The 25,519-nt window shown below is 44.4% G+C and overlaps 1 protein-coding gene across 1 annotated transcript in view; it reads left to right on the plus strand.

The window, feature by feature from the left end:
* Positions 1-11,189: 11,189 nt before the first annotated feature.
* The window catches only part of NDFIP1 (Nedd4 family interacting protein 1), a 79,669-nt gene continuing 65,339 nt past the window's right edge, over positions 11,190-25,519 (plus strand). The window contains exon 1 of the mRNA XM_063087662.1: positions 11,190-11,307. Coding sequence (XP_062943732.1) covers positions 11,190-11,307 — 118 coding nt within the window. The remainder of the gene's footprint in view (positions 11,308-25,519) is intronic.

Here is a 25,519-nt window from a genome sequence, read left to right on the forward strand (position 1 = left end):
GAAGGGCTGGACTGGCGGGCTGGGGAGGTTGGGCAGGAAATGGGCACAGAAGCCCTGCAGTTCAGGGCTGACATAATAGGACAGAGATCGGCAGCCAGTTGCCATGGGAACAGCCAATCTGAGGGACCGCTTATGTGGCGAGGAGTCAAGGTTTCTAAAGAAGGGGCTAAGAATGCTGCTTTTGTTCCCACTTTGAGCAAGTTGCCGTCAAGTCCCCGTGGAGGTGATGCAGCATGGGGACAGAACCAACAACGGTTGGCCACTGTGGTGGGAGGGAGCCACATGTGGGCCCAGGGGCCTGGCTGGGACTGGGGCTGGGGAAGCTACATATGTCATTCCATGTAGCTATTTGTGCCATCCAATATAGAGCAGTGGCCAATGGCTTGCTTTTCAGAGTCTGAGAGTCCAGGGTTCAGATCGCTGGTTGGCCTCTTAGCAGCTTTGTGACCCAAGGAACGGTCAGGCCTCAGTTTCTTTATATGCAAAGAGGAACTACTAATACCATTTTGCAGGGTGTTTGTAAGGATGGAGAGAAGTGATGCATGTCACACATTCACTTAATGAGTGGGAGATGCAATTGCCGTTATTTTGACAAATGACAGCAGTTTCCTCGAAGGCCTCTTAGCATCTGAGAAATAAAAGTTAGGATATGCTTTTTTAGGGGTACCAAAAAGGCAGCCAACAGAGACTCAAAAACTCCAGGAGGTGACTGGTTAGACTAACAAAATGGTATTTTAAAAGAAAAATTCTTAAGGCAGAGTCTCCGGAGCTGTGAGCAATCAGAGATCCCTTTTCCTTTGTTCTTCTGCCCAATTTGTGGGCCTGGACAGGATACAAAGAGAAGGCTATCCCTCCCCTCTCCTTCCACAGCGGGGAGAGAAAACAGAGGAGAAGACTCTGAAGCCAGTCTCCCTCAGATCTGGAAGTGAGGAAGTAAGGTGGGGTGGAGGGCAGAGGAAGGTGCTTTGCTTACAGACCAGAGGCAGACAGAGCAAGGGCGCAGCTGTGAACTACCCACCCCCTCCTGCCCCAGCCAGAAGTACCAGGAGATGCAGACATCACTCTCTGGATTCTGGCACAGTCCTCTGTTGCTATGGCAACTCGGTGGGCTCTTGATTGGGTGGAAAAAGACAGCAGCTGCGTGGAAATCAGCATTAGAGGCAGCAGCTCTGCCCTTGTGCTCCAGCAGTCAAGGCATTTCTAAAGCGGAGAGAGGGGGAGATGTTCCCTCTGCCATCTCAGGAAGCCACCCAGGAGATCCCTGGGACTTTAGGGCCCTCACTCCTGGCTCAGATCTACACCTGCCTCCCACTGAGGATCCAGGCTCCCACATGGAGAGGTAGCTCCATGGGAACCCCTACACTGGAGTATCTCCTCAGGCCACATGTTCACCTGGGGGTTTCCTTTTCATATTCCTCATTCATTCATTCATTCAACAATATCTATCTACTATGCACGGTGCTGAGCCAGAGCAGTGGACTAGACAGACAAGACTTCTGTCCTCACAGAGCTTCTGGTCTTGTGGGAGAGAACACAGTAAACAAATAACTAGGTAGAGAGAGAGATTCTGAAAATAATAAACAGGTGTTATGACCCAAAGAGATTGGAGGGGTGGGCTGACTGAGAATGGGAAGCCAGGGAAGGCGGTCTTTCTGAAGTTGGGAAGGAGCTGTGGGTGTGGGGAGTGGTCCCGGCAAGGGCAAGTGTAGAGGCTCTGGCACTTAGAGGAAGAAGAAGTAGATGCCTTTGAGTGCAGCAGAAGTTGGAGCTGGAGAAGCAGTGGGAGGGGGATCGGGCAGAACCTCATGGGCCTTTCCACGGAGACTGGTTTTCACTCTGAAGGCAACAGGAAGCACTATTAGCTTTTAAGCAGGAGAGGGAAGTGATCTGATTTATGTTTTTAAATGCTCACTCTGCTTGCCTACTGGACAATGAACTTCAGTAATGCCAGAGTTGAAGCAGGGGGACCCATGAGGACACTGCTGCAGTGGCCCAGGGGAGAGCTGACAGTGGCCTGGCCAGGCATGGTGGAGGTGGAGATAGAGGGTTTGCAGGTACACCCAGCAGGGCTCAAGGATGACTCTCAGAGTGTGTGATCTAAACTCTGTGTGGGTGGAGGTACCATCAGTGAAGGGAGATGTGGTAGCCAAGTGCACAGGGAGGAACTGCCCTGCCTCTCAGGCCTGGAGGAAACATAATCAAGCTGTCCAAGAGCCTCTGTTCATGTTCACCATAAAAGCCCTGAGAACTGGAGCATTTTAGGAGCAACATTTCTAGGGAGTTGGACTGAAAGGAAGCTTCCTTTATCACACACTAAAGGGAAGAGAATACTTGCTTTAAAAGCTGACTGCTGGATGTCCTAGGGTGGTGGCAGAGCTTACTTGGGCAATAACTGCCCTTTTGCAAAGTCAACACCTTGATGGGCTGCTTTCCATGATGAAAGGTGAGAGCCTCATGGACATGATAGGAACTAACTACCTGCTGGGCACTGGGATCAATGCTTTAAATACATTCTAATGTAACCCCTGTTACATATTAAGAAACTGGAGCTGAGAGAGGTTAGGCAACTTGCCAAAGGTCACACAGGTAGCAAGTAGCAGAGCCTGAGTAGATATGGGCCAAAATCCCCAGCCCCAAGTCAGACAGTTTCAGTTGAGCTGGAACCAAATCCATCATGTCCTCTAAGAATCCCAGGCACACAGCTCCATCATAGTTCATAACAGTCACGTGGAATGAAGCTGGGCCTCACGATAAACTGTTGAATGAAAGAGCAAGGTGGAAAAAAAAGCAAGACATAGGACATAGTGAATAGAATTCCACTATCTGAGTAAAAATAAAAACCATGAGCATACAAGCATGTGTATGCATAGACTATGAGAGGACTTTAAAGAGTTTGTGGGAAAATGGAATTAAAAGTTAAAAATAAAAATATAAACTTTATTTCTCAACATAAGCTCCATCAACTGAAAGACAATTTTGTTAGTGATGTACCAGCCATTTAGTCCATCTTTAAAGAACTGAGGGTCCTGAGAATTTAACCATGTCAATGCAGTCTTTCTTATATTATTGACTGAAGAAAAATGGGTGCCCTTTAAATATTTTTTTAAGAGAAGCCACCAGGCTCCTGAGCTGTGGGGTGGTCCCACAGGCCTCAGCCATATCCCCCACCATGGGCAACCAGGCTAGTAACAATGAAGCAGCTGCCTCCAGAAGCCCTTGGGATCCTGAGCCATAGCAGAGGGTGGCCGCCCCCTCACCATCGGAAACCAGGCCAGCTGAGGAGCCAGCTTTGGGCACCCCTGCTCCCCTCCTACCCCTTTGCAACAACATCTTAGAATGTAAAAAATAAAATAAAAGAAATAGAAATAAAAAATCTAAAATGTATACACACACACACACACACACACACACACACACACATTTTTAAGATTAGGAAACAAAAAGAAGTCAGGAGGAGCCAAATCGGGAATATAAATAAGGTGGATGTCTAATGATTTCCTATTGAAATCCTCACAAAATTGCCCTTGTTTGATGAGAGGAATAAACAGGAGCATTGTCATAGTGGAGAAGGACTCTCTGGTGTAGATTTCCTGGGCATTTTTCTGCTAAAGCTCTGGCTAACTTTCTCAAAACAGTCTCAGAATAAGCAGATGTTATTGTTCCTTGGCTCTCCAGAGAGTCAACAAGCAAAATGCCTTGAGCATCCTATGAAAATTGTTGCCATGACCTTTGCTCTTAACTGGTCTGCTTTTGCTTTGACTGGACCACTTCCACCTCTTGGTATCCATGACTTTGATTGTGCTTTGTCTTCAGGATCGTACTTGTAAAGCCGTGTTTTATCTACTATTACAATTCTTCAAAGAAATGCTTCAGTATCTTGATCCCACTTGTTTAAAATTTCCATCAAAAGCTCTGCTATTGTCTGCAAGTGATCTGGGCACAAGTTTTGGCACCCATCAGAGGAAAGTTTGTACAACTTTAATTTTTTAGTCAGAATTGTGTAAACTGAACCAATTGTGAAGTCTATGGTGTTGGCTGTTGTTTCTGCTCTTAGTCATCAGTCCTCTCCAATTAGGGCATGAACAAGATTAATTTTTTCCTTGAAAATTGATGTGCACGGTCTGCTGCTGTGGGCTTCATCTTCAACGTTTTCTTGTCCCTTCCTAATACAAGTTATTCATTTGTTAACTGCTGATTTCTTTGCAGCATTGTCTCTATAAACTGTTCATAAAGCATCAATGGTTTCACCATTTTTCTGCCCAAGCTTACCATAAATCTGACATTTGTTTTTAGCAGAATTCATGTTGTTCTGATAAGGACTCTTTTCAAACAGATGTCTTATCCTTCTTAGTGCTTCAAACTAGATCCGGTTCAGACATGTTATAACAAGTTAGTATGAGTTTATTTTGGTGAAAAAACATTTTGCAATTCATGAATAATTTTTTCATAATATGCATTTTCCATGAACTCTTTGAAGACCCCTTGTATTTCTAGAAACTAGTAACAGCAATCACTTCTGGAGAGGGCTAGAGAGTGGCTGAAAGACATGGTGGGAAGGAGCCTTTATTTCGGGAACTCTTATACCTAAAATAATTTTTGAAATTTTAAAATATTTTGCTGTTACCTAATTTAAAATAAATAACTTTTAAAAAAAAAATAGGTTTACCAGGGAAAAACTATCAGAAAGGGCCCTTTTCTAAATTGTGAGAGACATGAATGGGGAAGGCCACAGTGACTTAGAGGCCTGCAGGCCACTGCTTGAATGATATTGACACACAGGGCTGCTGTCTTAGAGTGACTCAGTTTCTCCTGAAGCATGTTGGAATGCCCTTTCAGTGACCCAGAAATCATCTTTATGCTGTAACAAAACACTTCTGCAGGCACCTCATAGTTTCCTTTCAGGATTTTTAGAATAATGGGACACTAATTTATTATTTTACACTCTACCACAAGATTGATTCCAAAATGTAGTTGAGAAAGCTTTCTGTTATTGCCTGCCTAGGAAACACAATATTATATACCCACTCACTCCAATTCCTTTGTGAACAAGCCAGGACCTAAATAAATATACATGAATAAATAAATACACCCTGCTGTGTATCAAATGGAGCCTGTGCCAATGTCACATTTCAGTTTATTTATTTATTTATTTATTAGTTAGTTAGTTAGTTAGTTAGTTTTAAAGATGACTGGTAAGGGGGTCTTAACCCTTAACTTGGTGTTATCAGCACCACACTCTCCCGAGTGAGCCACGGGCCAGCCCCCACATTTCAGTTTAAATATCATAAAGCACCCTCCTTTTAAACAGTATATGTGTATGCACACACATGTACACACACTTTTTTACAAGTAAGTGCTCTTCCAACTGGGTGCTAAGGACAATGAGAAGCTCTTGAAGGGTTTTAAGCAAGAGAGTGACCCGATTATATTTGCATTATTGAAAGGTCCCTGCCTGCAGTGCAGAAGATGGAAGGGCTTGTAGAAAGGCCAGAGTGGATAAGGAGAGAAGAGGTGAGAGTCTGCCACAATGGTCTAGGTAGACGTGGTGGTGGTGATGATAGGCAGTGGGTTTGGTGAGATTAGAAAAGTGCTTTGAAATTTACAAACACCTTACCTGTGGACTCACTGTGACCACCTTCTGCCCATGTCAGCCCTTTGCAGCAACAGCCCATGTTCCAGTCCAGGCAGAGATGACAGGCTCCCCTTAGAAACTGTGGAGGAAAGAGAAGGAGGGGTCACACTCAGGTTGTCGCAGCAGCTCTGGCAAGTCGCAGGAGCGAGGAGGAAACTTGAGCCTTTACTGGAGCCTGGAGCTGCTCAGGACCTCAGACCTTTAATGCGTCACTGACAAAGGAGCTTGTTGGAAATGATCCATAGGTGAAGGCAAAGTCAGACAGAATTTCAGACAGAGGGTTAGCACTATCCCCTTCTTCCTTGCATTTATTTCAACCCAAACTCACCTCCCTTCTTCGGAAGTCCCCGGTGTTCAGCCCCACGGCAACAATTCTGGCGGAGCTGCAGAGCTAGACACTAGTGGCATCCCAGCCCAAGTAAGAGGGAGACCTGGCATCCAGGTCTTGCCTTCACCCCTAACCACCTGTGGTGAACCTGGGGCTTAGCACTTAACCTCTCCGGGACCTCTATTTCTGCATCTGTATAATGGTGATTACCACCACTGTTGTGGAATTTAATACGAACAAACAAATTATCCCATGTTGTTCTTCTTGTCACGTGGAAAGCAACAATCTCATAAAGCAGCGTTTTCTCAGGCAGTACTCTGGGTGCCCTATGGTGAGTGAAGAGGAAGGCAAGTGGGGGAGACGCTAGACACCTCAATTTCCTGCTTCAAGGAGGACAGTTCCACTCTTTAACAGACTGGGATTCTGAGTAAGATTGCATATGAACAAAGGGTTGTGCAGCTAAAAGTCTGAAAACCACTGTTACAGGGCATTCCTCACCGGGCAATTCAGATATCTGACCTTAACCCAAGGATGGTGAATAGACCAACCACCACATCCTGCGCCTGTGGCAGACATGACTAATCAGTCACAGACCCTTTTATGCTGAACCTTAATAAAGCCTCAGAATTATTTGCAACACGGTACTTCTAGCATGTGAGATGAAACCAATTTTCTACTCTTTTGACTTTTTAGTGTAGGTTGGCCTTGAGTGTTTGGTTGAATTGAAGACAACAGCTGCTCTAAAACTTCATTTGGATAAAGAAGTTTTAAAGCAAGGTTAAAGTCTTTGCTTTCATAACCTTGTTTTACACACATATTAGAAAATAAGATCAGTTACTTTTGATCAATTATAGACTGTCCTCCTAATATGCCCTGCCCTCCTCTCATTTTCCATGTGCAAATCATACTCATCCTTCAAATCCCAACTCAAACCCCAGCCCGTTACTTCCTCCATGCAGCTGAACTTTCTTCTCCAAGTTTTCACAGCTTTCTATCCACTTTGCTCAGTTTCTGAGAGGTAGCAGAATATGATACCCCAAAATGTACCACTTTGGCCTAAGGATTATTTTGAACTGAGAGCATCTGAGAAATAGATATAAGAAAAGCTCTCTGCCTTCCCCCTATGCTGTGGTTTGAATGTATGTCCCCTCCAATACTCATGTTGAAATTTAATTGCTATTCTAACAGTGTTAAGAGGTAGGGCCCTTACGAGTTTATTAGGGGTTGGCCAGTTATCTCAGATGGTTAGAACACAGCCTTATAATCCCAAGGTCATGGGTTCAGATCCCCATCCTGGCCAGCTTCAAAAAAGAAAGGTGATTAGTCCATGAGGGGTTCACCCTCATGTGTGGGATTGGAACCCTTATAAAAGGGCAAGTTCAGCCCTCTCTTGCTCTCTCTCTCTCCCTCTCACCTTTCACCATGTGATAATGCAGCAAGAAGGCCCTTGTCAGATGCTGGCATCTTGATATTGGACTTCCTAGCCTCCAGAACTGAGAGCAGTAAGTTTTGGTTCATTATAAATTAGCCAGTCTTAAGTACTCTGTTATAGCAACACAAAACAGACTAAGACACTGCTGTGGATTGATTAAATTGTGTCCCCCAAAGAACATATATTAGAGGCTTAATTCCCACTATAACTGTTGGCGGTGGGAAATCCTATTATGGTAATTGAAAGGTGGGGCCTTAAGAGGTGATTAGATTGTAGGACCATGCCATAGTGAATGGATTAATAACAGTGGTCAAGGGTGTGGTTCTAAGGGCTTTATAAGGAAAGCACAGGAAAGTCTCTCTCTCTACTCCACCGTTTCTGCCATGTGAGGCCCCTGGGTCGCTGTCGCCACTACCAAGACCCTTACCAGATGTGTTCCCTGCACTATAGACTTCCCAGCCTCAGAAACTGTAAGCGATAAATTCTGTTTTCTTTATAAATCACCCAGTTTTGGGTATTTATGTTACAAGCAAGAGAAACAGACTAATACAGACACCCTATTTGCCTAAAAACAGAACATTAATTTGTAAAGGTGTCCCCCACCCCACCACCAGGAAGTACAGGAGTTAATCACCAGAGACAACTCTAAATCCTTATCAGTCCAGAGAAGGCACTAGAGGAATCTATGTAGCAAACCTTACTAACTAGCTCTTATCTTCCATTAGTTTCCCCCATATATTTACCTTCCCACCACTGGCTGTCCTAGAAACTCTAAGTCATTTTCCTTTGTCTTGTCACTTTAAATTTATTGTTCGTTTGTTAAGATGCTACATAACACCAAGTCTAACCATCCCTTTGAATTACTCATCACTGAGTCTCCCACGTGTATGTGCAAAGCGTATGTTAATACACTTCTCTTTATTTTTCTCTTGTTAATCTGCATTTTATCAGTTTGATTCAGGGGCCTCAGCCATTGAACTTAGAAGGGTGGAAGGAAAAGGCTTTTTCCTCCTCTACATTTCCATCTAAACAGTGAGCTCCATGGAAGCATGAGATCCATCTTCACACATATTTGCCTTGTTCCAAATAGCCTTGTAGTTACTCTGTAAATATTTGCAGAGAGAATGAATCACCATAAGAAAACCTGAATACTAGCTTAAAAGGCTGTTTCATTTTGTTAAGCTACAAACTGAAGCCTGCTCAGTTCTCTTGTTGAACAGTACTGATTTCTGTTGGTTCTGTGGGTGAATTGAAAGTAGTTGCTAAAATGTAAATTCTAGGAGGGCAGGTGATCTTTGTTTTGTTCATGCTTCATTGATGCCTAGAACAGTGCCTGGCATATAGTAGGCCCTCAATTTATTTTAGTTGAATGAATACAAGAATGAATGAATAAATTATGGTTTGAGAAAATACTATAGCATGGCAATGACTGCTCTTGTGTTTATCTCACATGAGGTTAAGGCTTAAATGACTAATAGGGTCTAGCCATTTTTGAAATCAGCTAGACAATTGCCTAGTTATTTCTATGGAAACCTGTACATTTCACATTTTTCCAAATTGGTAAGAGTTGAGGCAATGGTATGTGATTGAGATTTGACTTTCACCTTTAACTGGGAACTTACTTAATCTTAACTCGTGAAAATTTGAGTAGATATGGTCCTTTAAAAATGAAAATATTCTCTCTCTGCTCTCTCTGCTTCCACCATCTTGCAATGTGAGACCCTTGGTCACTGTTGCCACCACCAGATGGACTTCGGAATTCCCAGCCTCAGAAACTGTAAGCAATAATTTCATTTTCTTTATAAAAATTTTTTTAAAAAAGAAAATATTCTGCATAACTTTTCTATTTATATTTGTTATCAGAATAACTCCTGAAACTCTGTTATTTACCCCTGTATTTGGCAAATAGAGGTTTCTAACTTCCAGGGTCATCCAGCCAAGAGAACTGTTGTCAGAGTGTCAATTTCTCTTTGCTGTGAGGAATCGTCTGGTAGTTTGCTATCAGGCAGGATTGTTTGGTAATTGATAATAGGATTTATCGCTGCTTGTGTGCTGGTTGATGAAGAAACCCATATTCAGAGTACATAATAACATTTCCAATATCCATGCAAAATATTGACATCAGAGAGATGGCTTTTACTGCCTGATAGTCTTAATCCATGGTCTGACACATAGTAGGTGTTTGAGTAAACATCAAATTCTTGCATTTAGTCATTCGACAAACATTTATGTAATGACTGTCCTCTGCGTGATTAAATTCAGATCCTAAGAACATTACCAGTGTTGTCTCTCAGAGTCAGGTTGGCTGATTAATGTGGGCATGCTATTATTTTCTTGTTTGGTCTAGTACTGCCAAATGGCTCAATTAAAGCAACAAAATAGAAAGGGGCTTGATCTTCTTTTAATGTTTATAATCAACAGGGGCTCAGTTCTGGGCTAATAAGGCCTGGGTAGAAATTTTACTGGGCCCAGTACCTATTCAAACCAGTGTATAACCATTAACTACTAATCTAAATAGGCCCTCGGGGAGGCACGGCAAAGCCGTTTTCTCTACATTACTGAAAGCCAGGTGGCTTGTTCAAGGCTGCCGAGTGAGGTCAGAGCTGGCTCACAATGGCTGTGAACTGGAACCTAGTCCTTCCATGAGAGGACTGGTCAACTTCCTTCCTCCCCAGGCACTGTACATCTGTCCTTCTGACACGAGAGGAGCCCCATTTTGCTGCCTTCCAACCTGCTCTCGGCTGACCTCATTCCCGCTATCCTCTCTTCTCAGACACCCTGCCCCAAGAAGCCGCTGGTGGAAGTGCTGGCCTTTTGAAGCAAGGCTTGATGGCCTTATATTTCAGAAATTATCCCAAACTGCATGCAGACTTCAGCAATTCAGGCTTTGGAGTCAGGCAACTTGGGTTCAAATCTTGATTTGGTTGCTTAGTACCGTGTGACTTTGGGCAAGTCACTTAATCTTTCTCGAACCTCAGTTTCCTTCTCTGTAAAACGGAGGTGTTAATACTTACTTATGACACTGTTGCAAGAATTAAATGACAGGTAACTTGGCATGATGCTGGCACATAATAAGTGCTCAATGTATAGTGTGTATAGCATCAAATTATTAGGCAACTGTTACAAATTACCACCAGAAGGAAAAACAAGAGACTTCTAAACCAGAAAACGTCTAGCCTTTTCAACAAAACTCACCTGAAAAATCTTTTGACAGAATAGAAACAAGCCTTTCACAGTGAGATGGGGAAGGTCTGACCTGTACCTGCACATCCCTGTTGACAAACTTGAGGGGAAAATTATACATATGTGCATGTATGTGTGTATGTGTATACATACATACATATATACACATGAAAGGAGAAAGGAGTATGCCTTGTAGAACTTATTTACCCGGATACAGCAAATTGAAGAGAAAGCAGACACACTTCAGAGAAATGTGTTTATTACCTTTGGGAGGCTGAGCTGAAGTGCAGCTGAGCAGCCAGTATTTTGGCATTTATCTGTTTTCCTGATGCTTTATGGTCTCCATATAAAACCAATCTAATGACCTTGCTACCCAGCCTGAACAATCTGCTGATGGAACTGCAGGTTTCTGTGAGCCTTTTGTGTGTGTGTGTGAGTGGCTGTAATTTCATTTCTGAAATAAAGGGAGTACAAAGACATTAACTCTGAGTCCATCAAAGAAAGAACTCTGTAATTGCAATTTGGCAGCAAGTATGCTTCTGCTGTGTGCTCTGTGAAAGCCAATGATGATTAATCCTGCACGTTTATCTGAGCCCAAGAGCAGATGCGCAATAATGACAACTGCGTCGGGCAAGAGAATTATTGTGTTTGATGACTACAGACCTGAGCCTGCTATGATGCACCCAAGTAGCAGCATTAACCAGATCTCAGCCAAGAAATCTAGACCAACATGTAGGGACCCAAATGCCCCAAGGGATCACACCCGGATCACATAAGCCCTTCTCGGCCACACCCCATCATGGCGCTGGTTGCCCTTCTCTTCCGTATTCTCCTTCCCGCCCGCGCGAATCACACACCAATCAGCTCCCCCCAAACCCCATGCCGTATGCTGAGTAGGGATTGTATTTTAAACCAATCAGCCTTCCCTAAAAGCCCTATATATATGTGTGTGTGCCGCCTAATAAACGAGCTCTCTCAGGTGGATCGTCAACTGGTGTAGACTCGTCCTTTCACAGCATGTCCATTATGGTAGGCACCAGCCACATGTGGCTACTGAGCACTTGAAATCTGGCTCGTCCAAATTGAGATATGCTCTAAGTATAATACACTGGATTTTGAAGACAGCATGTAAAAAAGAATGTAAAATATCTCAGTTTTGCATCGAGTGCATGTTAAATAATATTTTGTATATGTTGGGCTAAATAAATACATTATTAAAATTAATCTCACCTGTTTTTTTGTACTTAAATGTGTCTGCTGGAAATTTTTATTTATTTATTTATTCGTTTATTTTTTGTTTGGGCAGCTGGGTGTTAGAAAATTGAAAATGACATATCTGGCTCACCTTTGTGGCTTGCACTGTATTTCTTTTGGACACAGCTGATCTACAGTCAGAGACTAACAGGTGAGGCAGACACCTCTTAGGTTTGCTCCTTAGAGAAAAATGATTTCTCCTTTTCAGGGGATTGCCTTTGTCCTGATCCCAGGGTTGAGTGGCCTCCTAATTGCCATAGTACTGTTTTTTGACCCGAAAGTGGACACATGACTCAAGCCTGTCAATCAGAATTCTCCCTGGGAATTTGAACTAGAAACTGGTGATTGGTGCAATAACATGTAAACTGGAATGCTCTAGGTGCCCATGGTTTTCTGCCCCACGGGTAAGAAAAGCAGATCAAGTGGATCTACAAAGACAAAGAATGAAACACATGGAAGGTTTAGAGAGGTGGAGATGAAAGATGGGGAGTCCTGCCGGTGTTTGAGTCTCTGGTTGTAATATGTATTTGGCCCAGCTAAATTCTCATCTTTGAGTCCTGTGAGATACCCTGGATCCTTATTACAGATGTCATTTTTTTTCACTCAGTCTAATTCAAATGGGTTTCCGGCTACCAAAAGAGTCTGAATAACTTGTGTTTCATATCTACCTTTTCCCTATCAGCTCAGGTCTTAACAGGAATAGATTTCCCATGAAGTTCATGAAGTTGAAGCTTCAGGGCTACTCACTTGCAAAGTCCTCTTACAAAGTCCCATTTTATATTTCTAATTTTGTATTCTTTTTTTTTTTTTTTTTTTGGCAGCCGATAGAATGGGGCTCTAAATCCTGGACCTTGGTGTTGCAATACTACACTGTAACCAGCTGAGCTAACCAGCCAGCCCTGTAATCTTGTATTCTTTTTCTTAATGAGAATCCTCCATATTGTATAAGTTTCAGGCCACACAAAATTTGGATTTCCCCTATACATGCATTGTCTGTGGTTGCAAATGCAAACCTTTGGTGATTTGAAAGAGGCTATTTCTTCATAGCTCCCAACTCATAATTATTTTAGGGCCTTTGATGAGACTCCCTCTGCCTGCCATGTTCTTCCTCCAGATCTTTGCAGAGTTGTTCTCTTCTTTTTTTTTTTTTTTTTAAAAAAGATGACCGGTAAGGGGATCTTAACCCTTGACTTGGTGTTGTCAGCACCACGCTCAGCCAGTGAGCGAAGTGGCCATCCCTATATGGGATCCGAACCCGGGGCCTTGGTGTTATCAGCTCCGCACTCTCCCGAGTGAGCCACGGGCCCGCCCTTCCTTCCCTTTTTTGACAGCTGGCCGGTACAGGGATCTGATCCTTTGACCTTGGTGTTATCAGCACCACACTCTAATGAAGTGAGCTAAGTGGCCAGCCTGTCCCTTCTTATAAATCAAATCTTACCTACAATGTGTTAAAGAGAAACAGAGTGAGACACTTGTTAAAGGTGATAAGATAGATTTTTATTCTGCAGCAGGGGAGAGAGACTTCAGTGTAAACTGAGCTCAACTCCACCAAAACAAAAGGTGGGAGGCCTTTTAAATTCTGGGGTGTGCTAAAGGAGAGGTACTAAATGACTATAAGAGGTTTGGTCTACATGATTAGGTTATCTGGATTTGTTAATTGGTGCTTATGTAGAGGAGAAACAAATTTCTCATATCTTTAGGACAGGAGGTAATTTTGCAAATTGGAGCAAGGCACCCACTGAAGTTAGTCTCTTACCCTCCAACAGGAACTAGGACATAGGAGAGCTATCTCCGTGGATGTTTGCATTTCAAAGAGATAGTTCCCATGTCCTGGAGGATGTATTTCTGAGTGATAGAAGGTTTACATGTTAAAGAGGCAGGGTAAGGATTTATAATTGCCAGCTTTCTAAAGTAAATACTTTAAGAAAAGGGAGGTCAGGGGCATATAGTCAGGTCTTGACTAGAAAAACAGTATATTCTTTTGGCAGTGTTGAGCTTTCTCAGGCAGGCACTTTAAGGAGGGCTAGGGTCATCCCAGGTGAAAGGATGAGTCAACACCAGTTGACGATCCATCGATCCATCAGAGAGAGCTCGCTTATTAGGCAGCACACACACACATATATAGGGCTTTTAGGGAAGGCTGATTGGATCAGGGTGTGATCCCTTGGGGCATTTATGTTCTTACATTCCTCGGTGTGATCCCTTGGGGCATTTGGGTTCTTACATTCCTCCCTTTTTCTTGTTTTAGGAAAGGGGACATTGAAGTCATCGAGCTACTTCCTGCTGAACTGGGGTGTTGTGGGGGGGGCAAAGGGAGGAAGGTACATAAATACCCATTATGAAACCCCAAAGGAGGGTGGAGAAACAAGTAATTTCAAAGCCACAAGTCGAATATGCACCGGTTCCATTGTTCGTAGTGGAGACTGGAGGGAGCAGACAGGCGTAGGTGGCAAGGGCGTGTAGGAATGCGTTTCCTCTGTAAGGTGGTGTCTCTTCAGCATCGGCTGAGGCGCTCACGAGATGAGGCGGGGGGGTTCATCAGTACCTAGAAGCTGGTAGTTTCTAAGCAAAAGCTGGTTAAAGGCCTGATTAGAGATTTTTCCCACTTGGGTTTGAAGAAACCTAATGATGCAGGGCAAGAAAAGGCAGGTTATGAGGATAATGATTAGAGGTCCCAAAATGGGCCAAATCCAAGTTAGGATAGGGTTTAAGATAAAAGAAGAAAAGGGGTTAGAACTGGATGTGGTTCGTAGGCTGGAAGCTAAGTCGGTGAGTTTGATGATGTTTGTTTCTACTAGACCGGATTCATTGATATAATAACAGCATTCTTCCCCAAGGAAGATGCAAGTACCTCCTTTTTCTGCGGTGAGGAGGTCTAGTGCTCTACGGTTTTGGAGGGTGACCTGAGCTAAAGAGGTAATTTGTCTCTGTAGAGAGGAAAGAGATTTGGCAGTGGAGGTCAGAGCCCCTTCAAGTTTAGCATTTATGTCTTTGACCTCCCATAAACTGTGTCCTAAGGCTCCTCCCGACAGGCCGGCTCCGACCACTGATGTTGTTAGGGAAATACCAACCATGATTGGGAGGAAGGCGGCCCTTTTTTGTCTTGAGGGTGGGTGAAGAAGATAGAACAGTTCTGAATTGGAGTACAGAGTGAGTTGAGGGACGATGGTGACGAGAAGGCATGGGACAGTAAGATTGGACAGGATGGAGGTAGAGAGGGTTCCATTGCACCAGAAGAAAGAGCCTGGTGGGGCGAAGGTGTGGTTATAAATGGTTGAGGAAGGGAAGCGTTTAAGGGGACGGCCGCCAGGAGCGGTCGCATGAGAGATCTGTTGCCAGGTGTAAATGGGTGACCCTGAGGAGCTAGCAGAGGGGCCTGAAAGCTCCCTGGTTGAAATGAAAAGAACAGGAGAAGGCCAAGGATGACAGGACGTGGGCCTTCCCACTTAGGGGTTAGGGGGGTTTTGGGTTCCGGGGACTAATTGGCCTAGGCTGAGTGAAAGATTATTTTTGGAAAGTGACGGATCTGGAAGTAGCCAGTCCTGGTACTTCCATAATTCAGTGCGAAGGTGGGAGAGCAAGGGTAAGGCCATGGTGGGTGGTATGGGTCCTTCAGTTGCTGTGATCTCCGGGGGTAGGAGGGGCCTACCATACATGACTTCAAAAGGGGAAAGATTGTAGGGCTTTTTTGGGAGAGCTCTGGTCTTGAGTAGAGCGAGAGGTAGAAGACGGACCCAATCAAGGTGTAATTCCAGAGACAATTTAGTTAGTAGGGTTCTCTCTACCTTTCCAAATGCCTGAGGTCGGTAAGGGCAATGTAGGTGCCAGGGGAGAGAGAGTGACTGGGAGAGTTTTTGTATTATCTGGGCGGTAAATTCAGGTCCATTGTCTACGGTGGAGGCCTTTTTATTGGATGATGGGAATGCCTCTACCCATCCTGAAAAGGTATCAACAAACACCAAGAGGTATTTGAGGCGCCGGACAGAAGGCATGTGCGTAAAATCGACTTGCCAGTCGGCCACAGGTGTGAGACCTCTGGCCTGGTGGGAGGGGTATGGCCCAGGTTTGAGAGGGGTGTTAGGATTGGTACGCTGGCAGATTGTGCATGAGGAGGAAATTTTTTGCAAGAGGGCTTTGTCAGATGGGGTGATTGAGAAGAAGGCTTGTAAAAACTGGGATAAAGCTTGGGGGCTAGAGTGAAACAGGTCATCATTAGGCGATTGAGGCTGAGAGGGTGTCTGTGAACCTTGGGAGCCGTATGGAAGAATGGGAAGTTGGTTTTGTGTCTGTGGGTGCCGTGCTGCAGTGCGTGCCCCGAGGTCAGCCTTACAATTCCCGCGAGTGATTGGGGAATCGTCCCTCTGGTGGGCTCTGCAATGAATGACTCCTAATTTACAAGGTAAATGGGATGCCTCAATTAATGTGGAGATTAAAGCTGAGTTGGTGATTGTGTTACCCTTGGTGTTAAGCAGACCGCGTTCTTTCCATATGACGGCATGAGAGAGAAGTATATGAAAGACATATTTGGAGTCAGTGTATAAGTTAAGAGTTCTTCCTTCGGCTAGAACGCAGGCTCGCGTGGCGGCGATAAGTTCAGCCTGCTGGTTGGTAGTACCCTTGGGTAAAGGTTGGGCTTCTATAACCGAATCAAGGGAGACTATGGCATAACCTGAGTAATGAGTGTTTCCTTCCCTGAATGAGGACCCATCCGTGAACCATGTGAGATCAGCGTGAGACAGGGGTCCCTCAGTGATAGAAGAGCGGTAAGGTATGAAATTCTGAAGGCTTTCTACGCAGCTGTGCAAAGGGGTGTTGGGGGAATCTGGTATAGGCAGTAGGGTAACTGGATTTAGGGGTAGGCAGGTAGTGAAGGATAGGGTAGGATTTTCCAGAAACAAGGATAGGAGGGTTAGGATTCTGGAAGGTGGGAGGGATTGGAGAGCCTTATAGGTAAGGAGGTCTTTTAGGTGATGTGGTGAGAGAATGGTGAGAGGTGCCCCAAATGTTAATTTGGATGCCTCCGTATGCAGTAACTGCCCCGCTGCCAGGGCTCTTAAACAGGGTGCCCAGCCTTGTACAGTGGGGTACAATTGTTTTGATAGGTATGCTACGGGGGCAAAAGAGGGGCCATAATTCTGTCCTAGAACACCCAGAGCTTGTCCCGTATTTTCATGAACATAGAGGAAAAAGGGTTTAGTTAGATCAGGGAGATGAAGTGCAGGGGCTGTTAGAAGGGCCTGTAGTGACGGGAGTGGGGGTCAGTCCATGTGAAGGCAAAAATGTTTTGAGTATCGGTTTCCAGGGGTATGGAAAAGAAAGCATCTTTTAAGTCCAGAACCGAGAAATGAGTACAGCGAGTATGGGAGTATTGAAAGGGGAGCGAGTGGGACGGAGATACCCCTTTTTTTAATCCTGAATGATGGGGCTTAACCTGAGGAGGGCTGTTGTGGTTAATGGATACTGAGCCTGACAAATATATTTGGAGGGGTCTTTTAGTTTTATGTGTACAGGGGAACACTGGGCCAGAGCGGGGCTGGCAGTGTCCCAAACTGTGGGGTTAACAGGGTGCGTTAAGATGGGTAAGGACTTCTTTGGAGGGGTGGAATTAGTAGGATCTTGGGCTTGAACTAGTGCTAGGAGGAAGGAAACGGGGGAAGAGGAAGAGGACAGGGGCAAAGTAATGGAGCATGACTAGAAAGGAATGGGAGAAAACGGATTGAGTGCCTTGAAGGCAGCAGGTTAAGAGGGGTTTTTGGGGGAAAGATTTGTTTACCTCTTACCCCAACTATAGGAGAGCTGCTGGAGGTGGTGGGGCCTTTACATTCCCTTAAGACCGAAAAGGTGGCTCCAGTGTCCGGGAGGAAAGATATTGGGTGGCTGTCCACAACCATGGATACCCTGGGCTCTTGCTTTGTTATAGAGATGGTCGGGAAGGGCCCAAGGCTCCGTCAGTCCTCCTCAGCGAGGCCCACCATAGGTGGTGTCCACGGTTCGGGGGACTGTGGGGCAGTTGGTCCCTCACCCCTTCGGGCGAGGGGGCAATCAGATCCCCAATGTCCCTTCTTTTTGCATTTTGGACAAGGAGTGGTGGGTGGCCTGGGGGTGGGGCAAGCCTTGGCCCAATGTCCTTCCCTCCCACATTTAAAGCAGGCTCCAGGTGGAGGCTTAGAGGTGGAGGCTGTGGGAGGGCGCCCAGGGGGTTTGATAAGCCGGGCCAACATCTGTAAGTTGGCGTGGTCGGCCTTTTGTTTTTGACGTTCTTTTTCCTCCTCCCGATTATGAAAAATCTTGAAGGCCACTGACAGGATTTCAGTCTGAGGGGTTGCAGGACCCTGCTCTAATTTTTTAAGTTTAGTTTTAATGTCGGGGTAGGATTGGGCCAGGAAATAGGTCATAAGGACATGCCGGCCATCTTCTGAGTTGGGGTCTAAGTTAGTGTATTGTTGAAAGGCCTGAGTTAATCTATTGAGGAACTCGGAGGGAGTTTCCTCCTTTTTTTGGACAATTTCTTGAATTTTTTGGAAATTGACGACCTTGCGAGCCGATTTTTTGAGGCCAATTATTAAGCAAGAGGCAAAACGGTCTCGAGCCTGGATTCCCTGGGCTGTGTTATAATCCCAATTAGGTTCCTATTCTGGGACTGCTTGGGGGCCTGGCGGGTGATTCGGATTGGTACGATGGGTGTCAGTGGCATGGGTTTGGGCTGTATCCCAGACCCTGCGGCGTTCCTCGGGGAGGAGGGTATTGGCTAGGAGCATGAAGATGTCATGATGTGTGAGGCTGTAGGCCTGCAGGATCCATTGGAATTCTTTAATGTAGGTGGTAGGGTCGGTAGAGAAAGAGCCTAGTCTTTCTTCTAATTCTGTAAGGTCAGCTAGGGAAAAGGGAACATGGACCCTAACTACTCCTTCAGCTCCAGCTACCTCACGTAGTGGGGCGATTGTTAAAGGGGTGGGGGGAGGTCCTTGGGAACGGGTGAAAGGGGGGCTTAGTGGGTCAGGGGTAGGTGAGGGTAAAGACAGGAGAGTGGATGGCGCAGGAGGTGCAGAAGGTGACGCGGATGATGGGGGAGGAGGAGCGGACGCCGGAGGCACTGGGGGAGGAGGAGGTCGGTAGGGTGGGGGTTCATCAGCAGGGTCGAAGGTGGAAGAATCGAGGGGTGACTGTGAAGAGGGTTTACAGGCTAAAAGGACTTGAGAGGGAGCACAGGAGGAGCAGAGGGCGGGGTTCTGAGCCAAGAGGCGAAAAGCCTCGATGTAGGGGATCTCCTTCCATTTTTTAGGCGCTGGCAGTAGTTAAAGAGGTATCGTAGAATGTTAGGATCTAGTGTGCCCTCAGGGGGCCATGTGTTCTGATTATCTAGAGGAAAGGTTGGTGAGATTTTTCAGAAGGCATTGAAGTGGAGAGTCCTCTAGGGAGGAGGAGGAAGTGCCCATTCTGGTCTCTTAATGGGAATTTAGACAGAAATCGGACAGAGATTTAGTGATAGGACAGATCCTTCGGCCGGTTGGGAAAGGCGGGATCCTAGAGGGCGTCCCCAGTAGGTCACGTCAGTCCCGGCAGGTTCAGGTATGAACCAGGAGGAGAGAAGGGAGGTGTGGGTCGTCACTCAGACCTCCACTTCTCTAGGGCAAAAGCCCGGTGCCTGAAGGAACCTAGCGCCAGGATTTTCTGGTCGGGTCCCTGACCCGGGAAGTGGAGAGAAGAGAGTGGTGGACAGGAGGGTGAAGGAGAGAACAGAATGGGGCTTTTAACCTCCAAAAATGAAAGTAAAAGTTTACCGGGGCTTTGGAACCTGTTATAGTTTGGGTATTTATGGTGGTCGTGAAGACCGTGGTGGGGTGGGGTATGGGCGTTAGGGGCTACCGGACGATTTAGACTCCCTGTGGTAGCCTGAAAAGGGCCAGTGCCCTTTAGGAAAGGGGGCTTACCTAATGATGAGCTGGTGGTGAGTGGAAGGAGCCAGCGCCGAAAAGAATGGACGAGGGTGGACCGTCAGTGGTGAGCGGTGGAAGGGAGGCCGGTCCTGGCGGGATGGAGCTCCCGAGGGGCGACTTGGAAAGTGCTGCCGCTGTGATTCGAAAAGTGTTACAGCTCGAGGGAGCCCTGAGGGGCGACTTGGAAGATGTTGCCGCTGCGATCCGAAAAGTGTCGCTGCTTGAGAGAAGCTCCGTCCCGGGTTTCAGCACCAAATGAAAGGGCGAGTCGACACCAGTTGACGATCCACCGGAGAGAGCTCCTTTATTAGGCAGCATACACACATATATATAGGGCTTTTAGGGAAGGCTGATTGGATCAGGGTGTGATCCCTTGGGGCATTTGGGTTCTTACATTCCTCGGTGTGATCCCTTGGGGCATTTGGGTTCTTATACCAGGGATATGGTCTTGGGCAAATAGATGTCATGCTAGATAGAGTTTGGTCAAGTCTCTTGGAGTGGCAGAGGGTGAAGGAGGAAAGAGGGTGATGGAATTGGACAGAGTCATTTGTGCCAAGAGTTGTCAGACATCACAACCTTCAAGATGTCTTCCTGGTATACCCTACACAAGGAGTTCCCTGTGTTTCTATCATATCATCATATTTTATTTTGATAACATTTTTTTGTTTATTCATACTTACTGTTTATCTCCTCCTACCGTTTCTGAAATGAAAGTGCCACAAGAGCAGTAATGCTGTCTGTCTTGTTCACTGCTGTAGACCCAGCATCTAGTACAGTGCCTGGCACATTGTAGGATTCAATAAACATTTGTTAGGATTATATTTGTGTATCAAATACTTATACAATGTTTCTTGTGTGCTAGGCAGGCCTGGCTCTACTGATGCTCTGCTTTGTAGCTGTATTTGTCAGATATTGTGGACCAAGCTGAATAATCTTTGAAGCTGCAGGATTTTTTTTTTTTTTGGTGGCTGGTGGGTGCAGGGAACTGAACCCTTGACCTTGATGTTGCAAGGCTGTGCTCTAACCAATGAAGCTGCCGGATTTTGAGTGAATAAGTGAAATACGGGTCATTCCTCCCTTACTGATGAATAGCATTTCAAGTGGGTCAAGGGGTCCACTGAAGCCTTTAAAAGATGTTTTAGCATTAACAGGGTACTGATTAAGTAAATTATGGCACATCCATATGTTGAAAAACTGTGTGAATGAGTGAATAAAGGTGGACTAGGAATGAATGCCAAGATGTATTATTTAGTACGAAGAAAAAAGCCAAGATGCAGAACATTTTGTAGAGCATGCTTCCTTCCCCACTGCTTTCTAGTAAAATGTTAAAAAGAATACATGCATCCATACACTTTTTCTGGAAGAACCCATAAAAAATTATTAATAGTTAATAGTAGTTACTATTAGGAAGGGCAGGAATGGAAGTTATCATTGTCATTTTACTTTCATGTTTAAAATTTGTAATTGTATATAAAACATATTACTATCATAATGTCGTAATTATTATCTAATATTGACAGGATTGATTTGGCCAATGAGAATGTGGGCCATTTAACATTTTCTTTTCTCTACTTCTGTGTATTTGTCTGTTTTTGTTGCTTATATCAAAATACATAACTGGGTATTTTATAAAGAAAACAAAATTTATTGCTTACAGTTTCTGAGGCTGGGAAGTCTAAAGTCCAGGGAGGGTCTTGGTGGTGGTGACAGTGATGGCAGGGTTTCATATTGTGAAGTGGTGGAGCAGAGAGAGCAAAGAGAGCAAGAGGGCAACTTCCTCATTCGCTCTCCTTTTAAAGCCCTCAGAACCACGCCCCTGACCATTATTAATCCATTCACTACTGGACGGTCCTACAATCCAATCACCTCTTCAAGGCTCCACCTTTCAATTACCATAATAGGATTTCCCACCCTCAATAGTTACAGTGGGGATTAAGCTTCTAATATATGAAACTTGGGGGACACAATTCGAGCTTCAGTGAGTTTTAGAGGTACATATTCAACCCCCTACATTCTCCGTGCTTATAAAATGTTAAAATTTATTTTTAAAAGATATTTTCAGAGAGATTTTCTTTTTCATTGAAAGAACAAGAGATTCTCTCACTTTTTTTGATGTTAGGAGAAATTCATAAATACAACTGTATATACAGGGCTCCCAGAGATGCAAAAGATCTGAGCAGCAGTGTAACTGAATCCAGTTTGGGGAACAGATTTATCTTTTCTTTTTTGATTATTGTAATAAATCAGGTTGGACTGCCAAATAGTGCCAATTAAACTCAATTGGTGGTCGCTGCCTGGAGTGCTGTGTTGTGAAGAACCCAGAGGCCATTTTGGGCTTAGCTGTCATAGGTGGCCTCGGCTGTCTTGGGTGTGACAGTGGAGAGTGGAGTAAGAGTCTATTTCCCTCATCTGGAGAGCAAGCTTAGTGTGTGTGAGAGTCACCAAAGGACAACTTCTCCCAAGCCAATTCCAGCCTCCCCTAGTCCAGTATGCCAACACATCACCATGTGCTCCTCACAATATTCCAACATCCCAGAGGGGGAAGCAAGTTCTAATGGAAACATGAGCGAACACAAAACCTAACAGTGCATGAAATTAGTAGCCAATACTGCAAAACATAAGCCACAGTTCTATTTGCTCTGGGACAGGGTGACAATCGCAATTGTTTCATCAGAATAGGAGCTAAAAACAGATAAAAACTGAGTACCAACTAATCAAAAGGACCACCAACCCCCTTTTAGGTGGTGGTCCTACCACTATCACATGTCACTGTAGTGTGCTCTGTGGCTAAGAAGGAGACAGAGCTAGGGGGCTGTGTCATGCTGGCCTGGCTTGGCCATTTAGCCTTTCGGATCTCATGGTCTTTGTAAAGCGCAAGAGAAAGCCCCTCTGAGAAGGTGACATCTGAACCAATTACCAAGTGATACAAGGGAGCCAGCACAGGCAGGTCCGAAAATGCCACTTCCAGTGGGAGAGAGTCTGTCAGGGCACTGTGGGAATTTTCTGGCACTTACAGTCAGAATATGCCATCTCTGGCCTGGCATGTCTGCCAAGGTTTAACCAACGAGGGGCAAAGAGGCCTTTTCCCTAAAGGGGCTTTGTGGAGCTCCCTTGAGTTTGTCTTCAGTGGGTCTGACAGGGAATGTGGCTGTCTGGTCCATAAAGGTGCTCCTTGCACCAGCCCAAGGTCTGTTGCTGGCCTTGACTAACTGGACCAGGCACCTAAAATAGCAGCACTGACCCATCTGCTTATTCTGTTTCTCCCAGAGCCTCAATTAGATGACACTGAGGGGTCAGGGAGCCTTTGGAGGAGGGTTAGAGACTTCCACAGCCACCTTTGGGACTTGGGCATATCATTTTGATTCAGTATTAAAACACTTTTCTTTTCTTTTTTTTTTTTTTTGCTTCTCAGCACCAACTCCAGAGTATGAAGAAATTACTCATCTTCCAAAATTGCCAGATTGGGCAGACACGACCAAACATGATCATTAGGTCATTAGGTTTTCTATTGTTGATGCTAACCCCCTGTCTTCCCCACAGTGATAAACACAAACTTCCAACTACACCTACCTTAGATAAATTGTGACTTCAAAATCTGCCCTTCTTGTCCCTTAGAATTGGGTGTGGCTGGGGCTGGGGGGCTGGGAGAGTAAACAATAGGGTGGATGTAAGAAATGCCCTCACCTGTCCAATGCCAAAGGATAGACATGGAAACAAGAGATCCAGCGAAGCGAGACTTTAACGGCAGTCTTGCAAGATCAAGTGTCTGGTGAACCAGGCATACCTGAAACGGTTACACTGAGCAATTTATTCCCTAGTGCACAAGCCCCTCCCCCAGTTCCTCAATGGCTGAGTACTATGGGATGCACAATCTTCCCAAATGTCACCTTAGTTTTATTACTTCCTTATAAGGCATTTATTGTCCCTTTCCCTCTGGTGGAAAGAGGTGGGCTTAGGACAACCCCCTGAAACAGGCCCACCAAAAGTCCTGAGGAGGAAGAAGAACCAGGAAGTAAAGAGAACAAGGTGACCAGCTGCCATCTTGAGAAGTCACCCTCAGGAAAGTACTTTCAGGGGTCATCACACCACAAATTAGTCAAGCAACCCTTGATAAGCTATTCTTGAAAATGAATCACTTAGGCTATTTTCCCACAGTGGGGGAGGCAAAGTCTAGAAAATCTGATCAGGAAACAGCTTCCCTCACTCTTTTGTTATACAAATACAGTATATTTGTGGTGCACTGTCCACCCTGCCACAAATAAGATGCAATCCTTGTTCTCAAGAACTTAGAGTCCAGTGGGGGTCCATTAAAATACTCTGTCTCATGTTTTGTTTCTTTGATTTCATTGAACCTTACCTGTGGTAGTCCTATTAATGGCAGGATTCATAGACAAAACCTATTAGATGTTTATTTTAGTTTAAAAATTGAACCTCAAGTACATAAAATAAATGAAAGAAGTTCCTTCAACACCACTTCCATCATCATCATTGGGTCCTTTTGAGTACTCATCTCATCATGACCTTCACCAGATTGTAGTTTTTTTTAGTAATTTCTTAAATTTCTTAATTTACTTTCTTAATGGTGGGTCAAATTAAAATAGGCTGACAGGATTAAGGCTTTCACAAGTGAAATTATATTTGGTTTTAAGGAAACAAGGCTGTGCAAAAATAAACTTTTTAATCATCCTGAAAAGATGGCTCAGAAGACTGGCATTGCAAAGAAGTATATGACTTTAGGCAAAAGATAATGTTTCTTTTAAAAGAAGTATATAGTCCACACAAAAAGTTGTACATGAATGTTCATAGAGCATTATTCATAATAGGCAAAAGTGGAAATAACCAAAATGTCCATCAACTGATGAATGGATAAACAAAATGTGGTATATTCATACAATGGAATATTTAACAATAAAAATAAGTGAAGTATGGATGCATGATAATATGGGTGAACTTTGAAAACATTATGCTAAGTGAAAGAAGTCAGTCACAGAAGGTCACATATTGTATGATTCCATTTACATAAAAAGAACAGGCAAATCCATAGAGACTGAAATTTGAGTAGTGGTTGCCAGGGCTGGAGGGGAGGACTGGGGATTGATTGCTTAATGAGTATGGGATTTCCTTTTGGGGTGATGCATATGTTTTGAAACTAGATAGAGGTGATGATTACACAACATAATGAAAGTGCTAAATGCCACTGAATTGTACATTTTAAAATGATTGATTTCATGTTATATAAAATCTTACCTCGATTAAAAAAAAGAAAGAAATTAAGTGTGGATATATGTTATACTATAAATAAACTTTGAAAACATGCTAAGTGAAAGAAGCCAGACACAAAAGGCCACATATTGTATGACTTGGCTTATATGAAATGTACAGAATAGGCAAATCCATAAAGACACTTGATTAGTGGTTGCCAGCAGCTGGTGAGGTTGAGACGAAATGAGGAGTAACTGTTAATGGGAACAGGCTTTCTTTGTGAGGTGATGGAAATGTTCTGTCAAACAACAATATTTCAACAGATTTAGTTTCAAAGATATAATTGGCTTTTATTAGCAATTCATGAACTGGGCAGCATCCAGTCTAAAAAAAAAAAGAAGCTCTGAAGAGCTAGATGGGGTGGGTGAGTTTTATGGGAAGAAAAAAGTGGAGGAAAGCAGGAACTATGAACAAATAGCAGGCTGGTCATTTCAAGATTACTTTCTTTAGGATAGGGGTATAAAGGAAATCTTGTTGGCATAATAGGATTT

This window comes from Cynocephalus volans, chromosome 2 (genome assembly GCF_027409185.1).
Source record: "Cynocephalus volans isolate mCynVol1 chromosome 2, mCynVol1.pri, whole genome shotgun sequence".
Taxonomy (NCBI): domain Eukaryota; kingdom Metazoa; phylum Chordata; class Mammalia; order Dermoptera; family Cynocephalidae; genus Cynocephalus; species Cynocephalus volans.